The sequence below is a fragment of the Diadema antillarum genome, unplaced genomic scaffold (genome assembly GCF_040938485.1).
Source record: "Diadema antillarum isolate AM-2024a unplaced genomic scaffold, OU_Dant_1.0 seq00001106_RagTag, whole genome shotgun sequence".
NCBI classification, from domain to species: domain Eukaryota; kingdom Metazoa; phylum Echinodermata; class Echinoidea; order Diadematoida; family Diadematidae; genus Diadema; species Diadema antillarum.
This window is the reverse complement of record NW_027271922.1, coordinates 370,182-385,306: the sequence shown is the minus strand read 5'-3', so window position 1 is coordinate 385,306 and position 15,125 is coordinate 370,182. Positions and strand designations below refer to the sequence as shown.

The following is a 15,125-nucleotide window of genomic DNA, read 5'->3' as shown; positions in this document are numbered from 1 at the left end:
ACAGTATGGTGGAGCACATGGGTTGCATAGCAACCGAATGCAAAGGTAGGACTACCATAGATCTGCAAATCCCAACCAAATAAAGCAATAACAAAAGTGTATCCCCTGTGTTGATTTGTCAGTATCTTTATGAGTTTAATAGATGAATTAATCAGTCTCAAACCTGAAAATTATCTGCCATAAAAAAACACAAAAAAAAAAATTAAAAGATTAAAATATTTCACAAAATGAATGAAATATTCAATGTACATTTTGCTTGGTACCTAGGTTGTATCCATATATGTACAGAACTTGTCAATTTGTTCCTTTCAATTCTGATACTTACGGTTGGGGGCTGGATGTTATTGTTTAACCCTGCTGAGATTCTTAAATGAAGATCACAGACTTCACAGTGTATGCACACAGAAACAAATACTACTAGAGTCCCTTTTGATAGGAAAGTGTCTAGCCTCTATTTGCACACATGGCAGATAAATTCCCCCTTATCAGCCGCAGCTAACAAGCTCTTATCACGCTGGCATTTTTATTTCTTTTTAAAGATTTTTGTTCCCCTGGTTTATTTCAGTATCTTTGATGTGACAAATTGACAAGGCCCTTGAGCGTTCATTTTAATTGAACAGGTGTGAGACCTACATGTACGCTATTGTAATACTAGTACAGCCTAAATGCATAATGGCCAATATGACAGTGTCACTGGACTGTATTGTTAGGGCACTGTTAATCCAGGTCAGCAGTGGTTGTTGTACACCCTGGCACAAAGTGATGAAAGTCTAAGCTACACGATGGCACCCAGAGTGAATTCCATGGCCAGATTTAATCCTCTGCAAAATACACTACGATGTAATCATCAACGCATATAAATACCCTACACTTTAACGAGAAGTCTCCCTCCTAAACAGAGTGGCTCCTGCTATTATAGATACTTCGATAGACATCTCTCCAATGACCTCACTATGGATTAGAATCTCACCAGGGACTTAGAATAATGGGTCAACAGCTTTAATAATTGAGGGTCTATACATAGGCTTTGTTGGTCAACAAGTATATTGAATCTATCCAGCCACAAGAGGTACAATGAGCTTGACACTATGAATACCTGGTATGTAATACCAACGCTAACACACTTGAAACACACAACATGTACATTTGATATTGCTGTTTAATATCAAGTGAGAAATGCCCTAAAAGTAACTGGAGCATGGACATCTTTTATAGTGGCCAAAATTTCTGCAATACAATACTAAAAGCCAATCGCAATTATCAACTGTAAAAAGCCTGAGATCAAAGGGCAAGTTTCTCCGCTAAATAATAATAAAAGGACATTTATATTGCGCAGCTACTATAATGATATACTCTACTGCGCATATGTCAGTCTTCAAGGTTGTATGTCCAACTGCTTGCTTTAAAAGATGACAAATAATAGGAAGCATAACAAGTTTTATATGTACAGTGTGTACAAGAATGACAATCACTTTTTGAGAAATTGTGAAAAAGTTTATATGTTCATACTGTAGTCTTTCCCTCATTAAGTAAGTTTGGGGATTAGACACAATGTCCAATCATATTAATGTTCATAACAAAAAGTAAACATTTACAACTGAGCTTCTTTCTCGAACAAAGTTTTACATTTTGTATTCAGAGATGCCAAGTTTCTCAACTGGCTAGGAGTGAGAAATTGTGATTTAGTGAAGAAACTGAAGGGGGGGGGGAGAGGTGGATGTCCCCTCCATATTCCAATATTGAGCTTTTCAAAAACTATTTTGGAGTTCGAAATTATGCCTTTTGGTGCACACTTTTTTGCCCAAATTTGGTCAAGGGTAAATAATAATATACAGTATAATGATAATGATAATGTCTCATTAATTCAGGGTAGCCTGTCAGTGTTGCAAATGCTCTACCAGAGGGCCCTGCCATTATCATTACTAGGCTAGCATTGTCAGGTACCCATTTATACACCCGAGTTGAGAGGGACATGGTGGGTAAAAGCATATTATCCAAGGCACTGGACAGGAATCAAACTCGGGTCCTACAATTGGGAGTCAGGAGTCTTTATATCCACTATTAAAGCTACCACAACCCTCTAGAATGCATGTACGACTGACATGATGTAGTACATAGTAGACGGCAGAATGTAATTTCAGAGACCTCTTGGCTTATCACTTTAGAAAGGAATATATGGCTGTAAGATACAGCCATAAGTACAAATTGTAGCTATCCTCTAGCCAACAAAAAGAAAAAGGAAAACGTTTACCTTTTACTCAGTTCAGCATTTAACTGACTGCTCATCCAATGTTCATTTTTGATCTACCTGCCACATTATTTTATTTTAAGGAGGCATGAGAAAATGATTGCAGGGCGGGTGAGCATATCATAGGTTGTTGGGGAGAGAGACTCAGGCCGAAAGTATGAGACTTGGCAGTTTTGTATCATATTTATTGATTATGAGGTTTTTTTTTTTATATATTACCGGTATGTCAATTGAAATAGGAAGGTCTACTGGGTAGTCACCCCAGTGACTAAATTGTCTGTGAGAAATAATCAGCTTGCGTGTGAAATCATATATGCATTCATAGTTGAATGGTTGTTTTTTTTTCCATATTATGCAGGCATCTCTTTGATACTGCTGCAAAATACAGCATTCAAGGCTTTGAATTTAATGAGACTTGGTAACTTAGTGGGCATATGTTCAAGGAAGGTTATCAAAGAAAAAAGACGGGAAAAAAAGAAAGAAAGAAAGTAAAGATGGGGGGGGGGGAAGCAGCAACTCACAACACTTGTGGCTTGTAGAATCTTGTTCATGCAATGGTACAATGTACATTACACATGTGCAATGCATGTGTATCTGATTTACTGAAGTTGAATTACAATGTAAGCACTTTTATGACAAGCTTATACTGTATATCATACATACAGGGGGTGGAAAAGAAAAGACCAGAAAAACAAAATGAATTGGGACAAAGAAAACAGTAGCCACTTCAGAAATCTGTCAAATATCTAAATTCAACAGAGTATTGTCATCAGAAAAAAGGGGAAACAGCAAGTAATGTGGTTTTTGGTACCCTGGGGTACCAAACAGAAATCTGCCATTTTGTTGATTTATTTGAATATCGCTCTTTTTTCAGCGCTGTACCCTGGGTTACCCCCAAAATAGGTGAAAACCAATTTGTTTGTTTGTGTGTGTGTTTGTGCTTTATTGCAAGCTACTGTGCAAAGAACTCCATGACTTCCTTTTTAATTATGGATCTTGAATCTACTGTTTTAAATATAAACTGAAATTCCATTCTGTTCATTATCAAAAATAAAACTCTCAAGTTCAAGGTGTGTGTTTTTTTTTTCATTTGAAACAGTAACGCTATAGTTAGATTGTGCACATTCCCTCTGCATTCCCTCAAAACCCTATAACTTTGGTAAAAGCTTTTTCCCCCCTCTATAATTAATGATATTCTAGAAAATGATGAGATATTACCTAACACTTCTTACACAGATCAAATGACATGGCCTAACCCTTTCCCTACTATTTCCCGGGTTATAGCATGAAGCATTGAACAGAAAATTTAAACTGAATCATAGAAAATTACATTGAATCATCTAATTGACTTTTTGGGTTTACACTCTCCAAGTCAGAAACTTTCTGCAATGTATCACTTAAAATAAAGACTGAATATTGAAGGATGTACAGTATGTACCTGACCATGGGTTCAACAGTAACATAATGCTAACATGAGTTTAAATGGTGTCATCATAAGAAAACATCAGAGCATTTCTTTGTGCCTGGTTCATAGGGTATCCCAGTCTTGGTAAGATTTCTTTTTTGAGCCATTTGATTTCAAAGTTCTGAGGTAGTACTGCAGTAATTACTCAGCATCAAATTAGTGATGTGATACTTGTAAATCAAAAAGAAACTTGAAGGAAAAAGTGCCTTGCATTCACTTCAAGATCATGATTTTTACAACAGTATGACTACAATCTGGCAGTGAGAATAATACTGACATATTCAGTATGGTTGATACATGTACATTATTGTATGTGTATTCTGCTCAGCTCTGTATCCCATTATGCATACATACAATGTAATAACATATTTTCATGTGGATTGAAATGCCATGACCTTGTACAACTACATACTAATAGTATACCCAGGATCGTGTGCACATCACTCTTACATTGAAGCTTAGCACAATATATGCATGCAACTACTGTAGGTAGGTTGCCATTGGAAACGAGTTGCTGTACAGTACAGTACATAGGCCTATATTTTTTGCAACGGTTATGACGCACTAAATATTGGCCAAGTGGTCTTCATTGTCAACAGGATGGTCACTGTCCAGTAGTAGTGACCAATACAGGTTTGATGACTACAGAGACCAAATGTCTTTAATGACTATCATCACCAATTAGGCCCTATGTCGATATATTGATCACATCCTACTACTATGTAGTATCTTATACATGTATGGCATGTAAGATTACAAAGAACTGAGTTTGATTGCATTAGCAGTTCTGAATCACTGCAGGTGTCAATTAAACACAAGCCACAGAGGATCCAATCCATGGAACAATCAACACCAAATGAGCTGTAGCCAGAGGCAAATGTTCAAACACTGTTGTGCATGTACAAAGTATAGACTAGCACCACTGTGCACGCATACAGGTACTATGTACACACATTGCCCCTTATGCTTTAATTTACTATCAAGGACATATCCACACATTGTAGTGCTTACGTACAGTGTATGTACATTGTACACTACCCCAGGAGGCTGATGCTGATTGATTTCTGAACCAAGTGCTGAGAATACTAACAGGCCTTTTTGCTTCATGGAGAGTTATTAAGTATGTCAACTGCCTATACAGCTTGTGCAAAATGACACTCACTAATATATATTTTTACAACCTGCCTACAGTTTACTGTTACAAACCTGTGGTTTTCTATTTGATGTTGGAATTCCCTTCATTCTCTCCCCAAAACAACTGCTGTTAAAACTGACTGAAGACACAGGACTTGAAAGTACCATGATGCTAAGCCTATGAAGCCTGCATTGTATACAAAGCCATGGGAACTTTGATAGGTGTACACAATGTATTGAGTAAACAATTGACCAACAAAGAAATAGACAAAAAGTGATATAATAATATACAATAGGCCTACAATATATATTGTAACAAAAAAAGAAAGAAAAAGAAAAGAAAAAGGGGGTACACATGAGGCCCTATCAGCTCGCTATAAACTGAATATCCTTCACAGCACTGAGGGAAAAACAAATTGTGATGGTACAAAATGTATACCTTTATACTTAAAATTATGTTGTACAACATTTTTGACCAAGTGTACATGCAGTACATGTTTTATATGCACTCACTTTAAATACACTGGAAATACACACACTTTATATGACATGCAAGTCCCAGCATGTGGAATACAGCACACATCTACATAGCATATTAGCACTGCGAACCCAGCTCACATAATGCACAGGTGCACGTGTACATACAGTACACTCGGCTCTCTACAGATACCACCATTTCCAAGGAATTCTAACAACATTCAACTCTGATGGAAGATGACATTTTAGAACCCTGTTGATACCCTGTTGATAACCTGTTGATAACTTGCCTAACAGACTGATCTGTGCAGTCTACCAAACAGACGCACATCTCTAAATACAGCACAAGCCTCACTGTCAGAGCCAAATTATTTGAAAGTCTGTGCAATAAAGCATGCTTTGTTTGAGGCAATGTACAAACTGCATTCTGCTGCAAATAAAGCATGAAGTGCACATTTTATCACACCACTTTTACAATGTACAAATGTACATATGTATGTGATTCAATAACACAATTCTCCAACAAATGAAAATCAAAAGGAAAAGTATCAAGGCTTACAAGGAAGAGAGTTCCACCTACAACTGTACTTTCAAAAAGAGACAATCTAATTGTTGCAGTATAACATCATGCATGGAAGATGCTGTTTCAATTTGTATCACATCATTCTTACAGTAACACTTCAGAGTCCATCCATGTATTTCTTAGTTCGGCCCCTCTAACAGACACACACATAAAAGTCACATATGCTCTCCATGTATGCATACATCACACATGATAGGAAACACATCTGCTAAGCCATCATAAAAGGGCCATATAAATGTACATTGTACACGTAGAGCACAGTCCCCACGTCTCAAACTCCATTACAATGAAACACTCGGTGGATGAAATCAGTAATATCCACTTCTCTTTTCCTTCCACCTAAATGTAGTTGTCAGTGCAAATGGCTGTCTGTGAAAAAGTCAGCTCTGAACATAAAGACACATATATGCTAATCGCAAGCAGGTGTGTACAGTATAATTTAGGATTAGAGCACATAATGACCATTGTGTCATCAGGCATCATCACTGACAAAAAAACCATGGCATTTCCTTCATTTCAGTCTTACATGTATTTGGCTGAGATGCCTATTCAAACTCAAGTGCCTTTGAATAAACACTAATGATGGGGAGCAGCAAACCTCAAGACTATAGACATGACAAATTTTGTGTCACAAAATTGGTTGTTACTGAAGTGGACACTTGTGGACACAGATATAACATACAATGTAGCTTAAAGGTATGACATAAATGTACAATATTATATGTACATGTTGTCTACCATTACTGTCTATATTTACTCTGAAACAAAATGCGAAAAAAGGAAAAAAATTACAATCACAATCAACCCATCAAAGTATTTGCTTTCTCTTGTTTTTGTGTGCATTTTGCAAATGAAGTTGCTTGAGAGATGATTTGCCAAGCTAGAGAACTGCACTTTATATTTTTCTTATTTAAGAGAGATTAATCATCTTTTGCACAGTATACAAGTTTTAGATAATTTTCTCAAAGCACCATCTTGTTTTTATCCAGGCTGGGTGTCAGCGGTGATGATGAGATCAAAGCAGGAAAGCATATATTCAAAGTGTTATTGTGTCACTTTTGACCTAGTAGACACAGGTGCATGAATTTATCAGTGAGCGATAAATGTCCATGTACATGTCTGTATATAATTGTAGTATGTTGGTCCATGGCCTTAAAAAGCAAAAATTAACTGATACAGTGATGTCACAAGAAAATAGACATAACAGCGCTTTCCGTTGTTGATGATGATGTTGTTGCTGTTGTTTTTGTTGTTTTTGTTGTTTTTGTTGTTGTTGTTGTTAAGGACATTCTTAATTCATTCAGAGGGCTGAATGGTTAAGGGTCCTTGTTCCTCAAAGACTCCAGTAGCTAAGTTCTTTGACCTATGACTTTCACTTCAGCTGAGCACTCTCATTCAAAATGTCATCAGTTGGCCTGCATGCAAGCCCAATATGTACTTGTACCTTTTAAAGGACACCCACAAGGCAGTCTATAATTTCCAAGAGGTCTGGAGTGAAGTGATAGTTACGCAAGTAAGCTGTGATCCTATAACTCCAGCAGATTTGTTGAAATATCCCACATCTGCAAGTCCACATCATATCATGATGATTTAGACATAAATAAACTGATATACATGTACTCTAGATTGTTATAGCAAACTTCAACTGTAATATGATCATTTTATATTTATTTTCTCATACAGTGTCAGTGTATACTGTATGCTCCACAAAACTTTCATCAAGTAGACCTGCAATTTTCACAAAGCAACATGATCTGAAACATTGCACACTGCTACATGTATAAAGTTATGAGGAGTATAATGGTAAGAGCTTTTTTTATTTGCAAATTATTTTCATAAATTGCACAGACGTCCAGCACAATGAAGATGGTGGAAGGTTTCTCACCTCTAGACCCTGGTTGATGTGCAGGTTGGAGAAGTTGGAGGTCAAGTCATTTCCTCCTACAGAACCAGCTGGGTAGAGAATAGAATATTGCTTATTACTTTGTGAATTCTTGTGTGATATTAATTATGGTAACATTTATTTTTCATACACAAGATTGATACATATATATATGGTGTACAATTGTACATGTATTTACTTGCGTCTTGTGCATGCATTATACACTGATTATAGTTCTTACAACCATTCTGGTGACACTCATTACATCTAGTGTACTGCCCAATGCAAAATTAGATGAAAATAAATTGCAAGCTCCGTATCCCTAACATGGCACTACAGTACAGGTATGTGTCTTGCCCTTTCCATCCCCGACCATTCCTGGTCCAAAATATTACCAGTCTTTTCTGTTTCGGTGGTCTTCATGCATTATAAAGTGGAAATTTTTGCACAATTTGTGTGTGTGTGTGTGTGTGTGTGTGCTTGGCTTGGTGTACATGCAAAGATGAATTTCATTTTTTTTTTAAATTCTACAGAATGAAAGTATGAAGTAGATTAATTCTACATAGGGTCTATGACAAGCAAAATCATTGATGTGCTGGAAATTTTTGTGGTAGTTTCATGTCGTGTGAAATGCATGAAAATTTCCATTTTTATAGTATTTGCTAAATACTGATTACTGCTGCCCTAACACTGCACAAGTTATGAACAAACAACCTTCCTTCATTTTTTTCAAAAGCAGGTATAGTCACTATTTAACTGTAATATTCTCTTTTAAAAAGAAATCAAACAAAACTACTTTAAATTTGTGCAATGTAAATTTCATTAATTATATCACTTGTATTTTGTGCCATGCTGGTTGTGTCATCTGTGGAAAATGTTTCTAAATGACAAAATATGTTAAGCTGTTCTGATTCAACCATTCTACATAAACACACTCAAGCACACACAATAGATTTATAAACATTAAACATACACACCCACACAGAATGCACTTTAAGCACACATGGTTGCCTTGTAATTGGCATCTTGGTGAGAGATAGCAATGTCTCCTTGATCTAATCACAATATTGTTTGAGGAGAGCTTGAGCAAAATTGTCATACTCTTTGGCATACACCTCCATGATGAAAGACAAGATATTCTCATGTTGTAGTCTCATTACACAGCCAGACAAACGATTACATCAGAACTATTATCAACTGAAAGTAAGGCAAGATTTGCTTTGTTTTCATTGGCCATCTCATTGTTTCCATTTGGCTGTAACAGGGCTCATGATATTGACATAATCAGGATTTTCTGTTTTTCGTACCTTCAAGAATTATCACGTGTGCATCCAATAAAAGTTCAGAAGATGACAATCTCATTGTAAGTGGACTTAGGCGTAGAATGATTGGAATACCTCTTGGTACAAATTTATACTACATATTTATGTCTTTATACTTGGAGAGTTTATACATGTATAGTAAGAGGATTAAGCTTAGAAACTTTTCCCTTGAGTTCAGTTTTTCTTTTCTTAATTTCATGGCAGTCTTTGTTTCTGTTATTGTCTAGTCTCTGTCTTTGTCCTTACCTCAGTTTTGTTTTTCTACATGATTTACTTTGATACTGCATATTACTGAATGTAATTTTACTCATTTATGTTAAGGGCACACTCGTCATAAAGTTTTTGTACTTCTAGAGATGTGCCCCAAGCATTTTCAAATTGACCTCATTTTACTTAAGTACATATTCATATTTGCTGGAAATAAATGTCATTGAACCTGAACCTGAACCTAATCACACTTTATCACAGCAATGAACTTTGACACATGACATCAGAACTTGGCAGGCGTAAAATTTCAGTGAATCAATTAAGATATCCATCGATTCAAATGAGGTTCTTACGTATTGTTTCTATTTTTTTTTTTCACAAACCAATTCAGATGGATGCATATTTGAACACTCTCTTTCCATAGTATGCCACACACAGATGTGGATAACTTGACAGATATACAAGTATTGTTAACGTAGCCAGAGACATCTAGACAAATATAGCAAATTATCTGCAAATATTGCTTATCTACCAGACAAACTATTGTATTATCAAACTATCGACATGTACAAGTGTACAATACAAACACAAACACATCCACATCCACCCACCCACACACACACACACTTCCCACTTTGAGTGCTGGAGATGAACCCTCCTGCATTACTTTTCACCCCCCCCCCCCCCAAGTTGTCTGTTTCTATACATGATAAACCTGAACAATGCCAGCGGGTATGTTGCCATGGTTTCCTAACATAGTTTACATGTACACGTGTATATGGAATCTCGGCACTAGTGTTTGGGTTCTCTATAACGCAAGGCTTTGAAATCCTGAGATTGTCGTTTCATGTGCGTGTACACGTATGCTTTCAAGCAGATCATACCTGGTTGGAAAATTGGGGGGTCTTCCCTGCTCTGTCCCATTGGCGATGACGCTGCTGCAGAACCGGTGTATGTAGACAGACTTGATCCCACAGAGTGAGATCTCTGTAAAAGCAAAGAAAATGACATAAATCAGCACAGCAAACATGGATAATCCTTTCCTATAAAAGAGGGAAACTTCTGAAAACATGATAGACACAAAACTCTTTCTGTTCATGTGTACACATAATGAAGAAAAAAATAAGAAAATTTGAGAGTGAAGTGCCATATATCACAGTTTATACTTGTACTACACGTGTATGTTTGACTGCCTGTTGAACAATTTGACTATTAAGCTTGACCTTTTGACCATTAGACCACATGACCTCAAATACAGTGCATTTACAATTGTAATGCACAAATACACACAATCATGCATGCATGTACAGTGTACAAAGCACCAGTGACACAGAGCTCTTTACATTCATTTTACAGATGTATGACAACAGGAATTAAAACACACTTATTAAACAGACAGACAGACATGTAGATAGAGAGGCAGACAGACAGAGAGAGCATAGACAAATGAATACTGATTATAGTTCTATTTGGTAAAGAAATTAAAAAAAAAAACTGGGGATGGGAAGGGTTAAATCAACAATGAGAGCCACATTTTTTTTTTGGGGGGGGGGTGGGGTGGGCATATCTGATAATGAAAGTCATTATCACAGACAAGATAAAAGAAGAGTGGACCTAGAACTTCTTACAAAATCAAGCTAAAAGTGAATAATAAAAATGACCCTCTTTGGTACTAAAGTGTACCAATGACAGGGGTGTGAAATCATCAAAGAGAACCATTGCTTGTTGCTTATTTTTTTTTTTTTGGGGGGGGGTGGGGGGAGGGCATAATTGAGATTAATAATGGCATGGCCCTCTGATAGAACAGTGGCAACACAGAAGGGGCTACCCTGGATAACGACGTCATAATCATCATCATCATACTATCATCATCATCATCATCCTCATCCTCATTATCATTATTATGGACCATTACTTTGCAGTGAATTCATAGCAATGTTCAGGTTTGTGTGAGGAGACTGCATCAACATAAAAACTCTGGTTAGTATCATCTAATCTTTCAACATAGTCTTTGTTGTTGCTTTTTAATGGTGCTGAAGATGCTTGAGGTGCAAAGGCTACAATTCAAGTCATTGGAAGAGGTCTCATAAAGCACCCACTAGTTCCAAATGGGGTTAAGCAGCATGAATTATCCAAGAGAACATATGGCATAACTTTATATAATGCTTGAGACAGGGACACAACATGGTAAAAGATTGGGCTTACCTGCATCAAATGTTGCAGTTTGCTTGTAGAGGGACCAAAATTTTCACTGTCAAATGGGGCAGTGAAGAAATGGTCTGGATCCAAGTGAGGATCAGCAACTGGAATAAAACAAAGCAAAAAAAAAAAAAAAAAATGATGATGAAAAATAATTTCAACAAATAACACTTGGTTATAGGGTTCCAAGCCTACTATTCCCTTTGCCCATCCCAAAACTAATGATCCAATTTACCAGTCTCCTTGCAGAACAATAACCTACTGGAACAATTACACTACAGCCAATTATCCCTACTCCAATAATGAAGGGCAACTTATTGGCCTGCTCTTGAATGGCCAGGAGGGGTAATTAGGGAAGTACCCTCCAGCCAGGTTATTGCTTGGGTGGTTGTGAAAGTGTGGTTGTTGTGAATGGTTTCATTGTTCTTGTAAAACCTGAAGAGCTTGTATCCCATCCCTGTCTTAAACAGACTCCCATTATGTAGTATGCAGCTGGATGGCATTCAGAAATTCTAACTCCATCCCCCTGCCTGTGTGCTTCAAAACAATTTTCAATACTGGTTTGACTGGAGAAATGACCTCTAATGAAGGAAATTTCAACCACCAGGGTGTTCACACATGTATTAATGACAGTTCTCTTTGCCTACTGATTTTATTAAATGTGAGATTTGTGCTCTAAGCCACATATTTGCCCCCTCTTCCACAAAAAAAAGACACACACACACATTGGAATGATCATTCATGGTAGCAGCTTGTACGATTATCCTTTTGATAATGATGATAATGAAACAGCATTTATACAGTGCCATTTATCTGTAGAAACATTCAAGAGAGCTAAACATATGTTGGACATGTACACATGTATTACCATTCACAAAACTTATAAAACTACATGTACATGGTAATGTAACATATTTTTTACCATTACATCAATATGGTTTCAAAAATTATTACTTTTTAGAAAAGTGACAACAGAGTCCGTGTTCAACACTTGATTGCATCTCCTCAGTTTATATTTAAGAAAATGTCAGAATCACAGGTGCACTGACTCTACACCATTCAATTGCACAAGCTGACCTTCTACGATAAAACCAACATCTAAATGCAACTCAAATAGGTTAGCATTCACCCTCATAAATATTTTTTTCTTTTTAAAATAAATTTTTGAGGCGATTCCATGAAGCCAGACATACAATGTCATCTCTACAGCATGTACAAAGTATGGAACACATCCCTAACAACAAGATAGACAGACCGTTCTTTCTAAATGATCAACACTAAGTCACACTCACAAAAACACTAGACCTTAAGTTATACCATGCCACAGCACTGTAGATACAATATCAACTGTACCTATTTATAGATAATATCCAGACGATGGGTAAATCACTTACATAGTGCTACTGTAGTCTGTATGGTAAGGGTACCACGTACCGGCAGGGTACCTTAATGTCGGCACCCTGCATATCATAGCTGTTAGCGTAGAACAAGAAAGTATGTGTGGGATTATGCGCAATAAGTTATGAAAATGATAACAAAGACACGAAAAATAAACTCATAAGCAAACTAACAAACTAAACTGAATACGGTTCAGCTACACATGCACTTAGTAAATTGTGAACACGATGCATGACTGTGAAATTCACATTACCTATGGAGGGAGGGGGTGCTGATGTTGAGGTACCCTTTTCAGCTGTGCAAAGAAAATGCATCGCACATACTAAAATGGCGTAATTTCACTACAGAGATTCAGAATCAACAGGACGATCACGATATTTGAAACTGCAGTATATTTATGGCATATTTAAGGCAAGACATAGGCAAATTTGTTCCAGAATACTTTTGGAATAAATAAGCTGCAGATCCTTAGGGCGACGATAGGTGGTACCCTCAATCATACATGTTTGACATCTAGGCCCTAATTGTGCAAGTAGGCCTAGGTCCTAGGTTCTAATAGATATCTACATGTAGCTGTAACGCCTATTTATGTAGTTCTAGATCTAATTGATCTTTTATTGAGCCTGAAGCTGCCATTGCCATTTCAATTTATCATCAAATTTGTCTAGAAAATTATAATTTACTTCCCCTTAACAACCCTTTTCCTCCATAGAATGCCATATCAAGTGGATTACACTGACACGACGTACAACGTACGACATGTAAAAACTGATAATTAACAAGCATAGACAGAAAAAAACGTACAGTCTTATTCGATCAGGTGATGTTGACTTAAATTTACTAGCCTAACTGTTAGAGCTTTTTTGGTTTACAGACACTCTGCCTCTGGACGGTAGACGTCTACTGGTAATTTAAATTTTCTAACGTTAGGCCAACTAACTTCTCGACAACTAGAACTAGTCTACTATGTTTCTAGTACGGTAGGATTCCTACTACTCAACTAGCTAGAGCAAAACTGGTTAAATTTAGATCTAGCTTACGTACAAATATGTACGAAGCTAGAGCTAGACCTAGGCTCTCCATCACCATGTCCATGATCACCTAACCGCAGCAGCGACCCCATACGGACAAATACGGACCGTTACTGTGTTACAGCGCCCCGCGACGGGGCCAATGATCACCGTGATCAATGAACATGAACATGATCATGATGATGAATGATCACTGATATTTTTTTTATTAGTTAGGCCTACCCATTAATATCCATTTAAATATTAACACTTAGTGATAAAGATACACATTTGAAACCTGGAAACTGATTAAAATGACCAGCTGTCGTTCGCTGGATCATACGAAAACAATAGATTGATGAAAGCATGATAAGCTGTCATCTTACTTACTATCCATTTTTAAAAATAATGAAGCTGCTGAGAAAGAAAATGAGGCGCTTCGATTAATGCACTTTCGTTGAGTTCTCCCGATCCCAATCACTCATTCGCTTGTGCGCATCTTGCAGAGCTCAATCAAAGAGCCGCATGAAACCACACACAGTGAATAGACCTTGTTTTCTATGTTGATGGTACGCCGTACAACTAGCAGCTACGAGATCCACCAGTGCATGTAGCTTCTTGACCGAAGAAAGCGGAGGGGACGATCGTAGATGTTATTCCGTGTAATGACAAAAGCCTCGAAATAATTCCTTCCATAAATATGCAATTTTCCCGTATTTCCAGATCTCCTCTAAAGTTTTTTAGTCCTGAATGGTGGAGATATCGACATCATGATTTCCAAATACGGAGAATTTGATGAGAAAACTTCCATATGTACACACAGCAGTCTGCTCGCTTTAGGGTCGTCGGTCGAGCCGTACCTACCTACCTTTACACACAATGTACAGCATGCATGCAGTACATACACACACGTACAAGCAAGCCAGTGGTACAAGCTAGCTGATAAAGATTCGCCGTCGCACATAAAATATTTCTTTGCTAACGTTGATGGGGTAATTTCAGTATCGCCGACATCGCCGAGTTCTTGCTGAAATTGCGGAAACGGGGGGGGGGGGGGGGGGGGGGGGGGGGGGGGGGGTTGACTTTTTTCTTCTTTTAATCAAAAACTTGGAGAAAGGACAGTTTGCTCTTGAGACATCTTATTATTAACATTCGCAATATTATTGTGGCTGTATTGTAGTGTGTGTGACATTTCCTTCC

General features: G+C 37.3%; 1 protein-coding gene across 1 annotated transcript in view; it reads right to left on the bottom strand.

Annotated features, from left to right (window-relative positions):
* Nucleotides 1-14,767, bottom strand: part of LOC139743804 (PAN2-PAN3 deadenylation complex subunit pan3-like) — a 34,568-nt gene extending 19,801 nt beyond the window's left edge. The window contains exons 1-4 of the mRNA XM_071654258.1: nt 14,316-14,767; nt 11,524-11,621; nt 10,203-10,305; nt 7,793-7,860 (exon numbers count right to left, since the gene is read on the bottom strand). Coding sequence (XP_071510359.1) covers nt 7,793-7,860; nt 10,203-10,305; nt 11,524-11,621; nt 14,316-14,322 — 276 coding nt within the window. The 5' untranslated portion in view covers nt 14,323-14,767. The remainder of the gene's footprint in view (nt 1-7,792; nt 7,861-10,202; nt 10,306-11,523; nt 11,622-14,315) is intronic.
* Nucleotides 14,768-15,125: the final 358 nt, after the last annotated feature.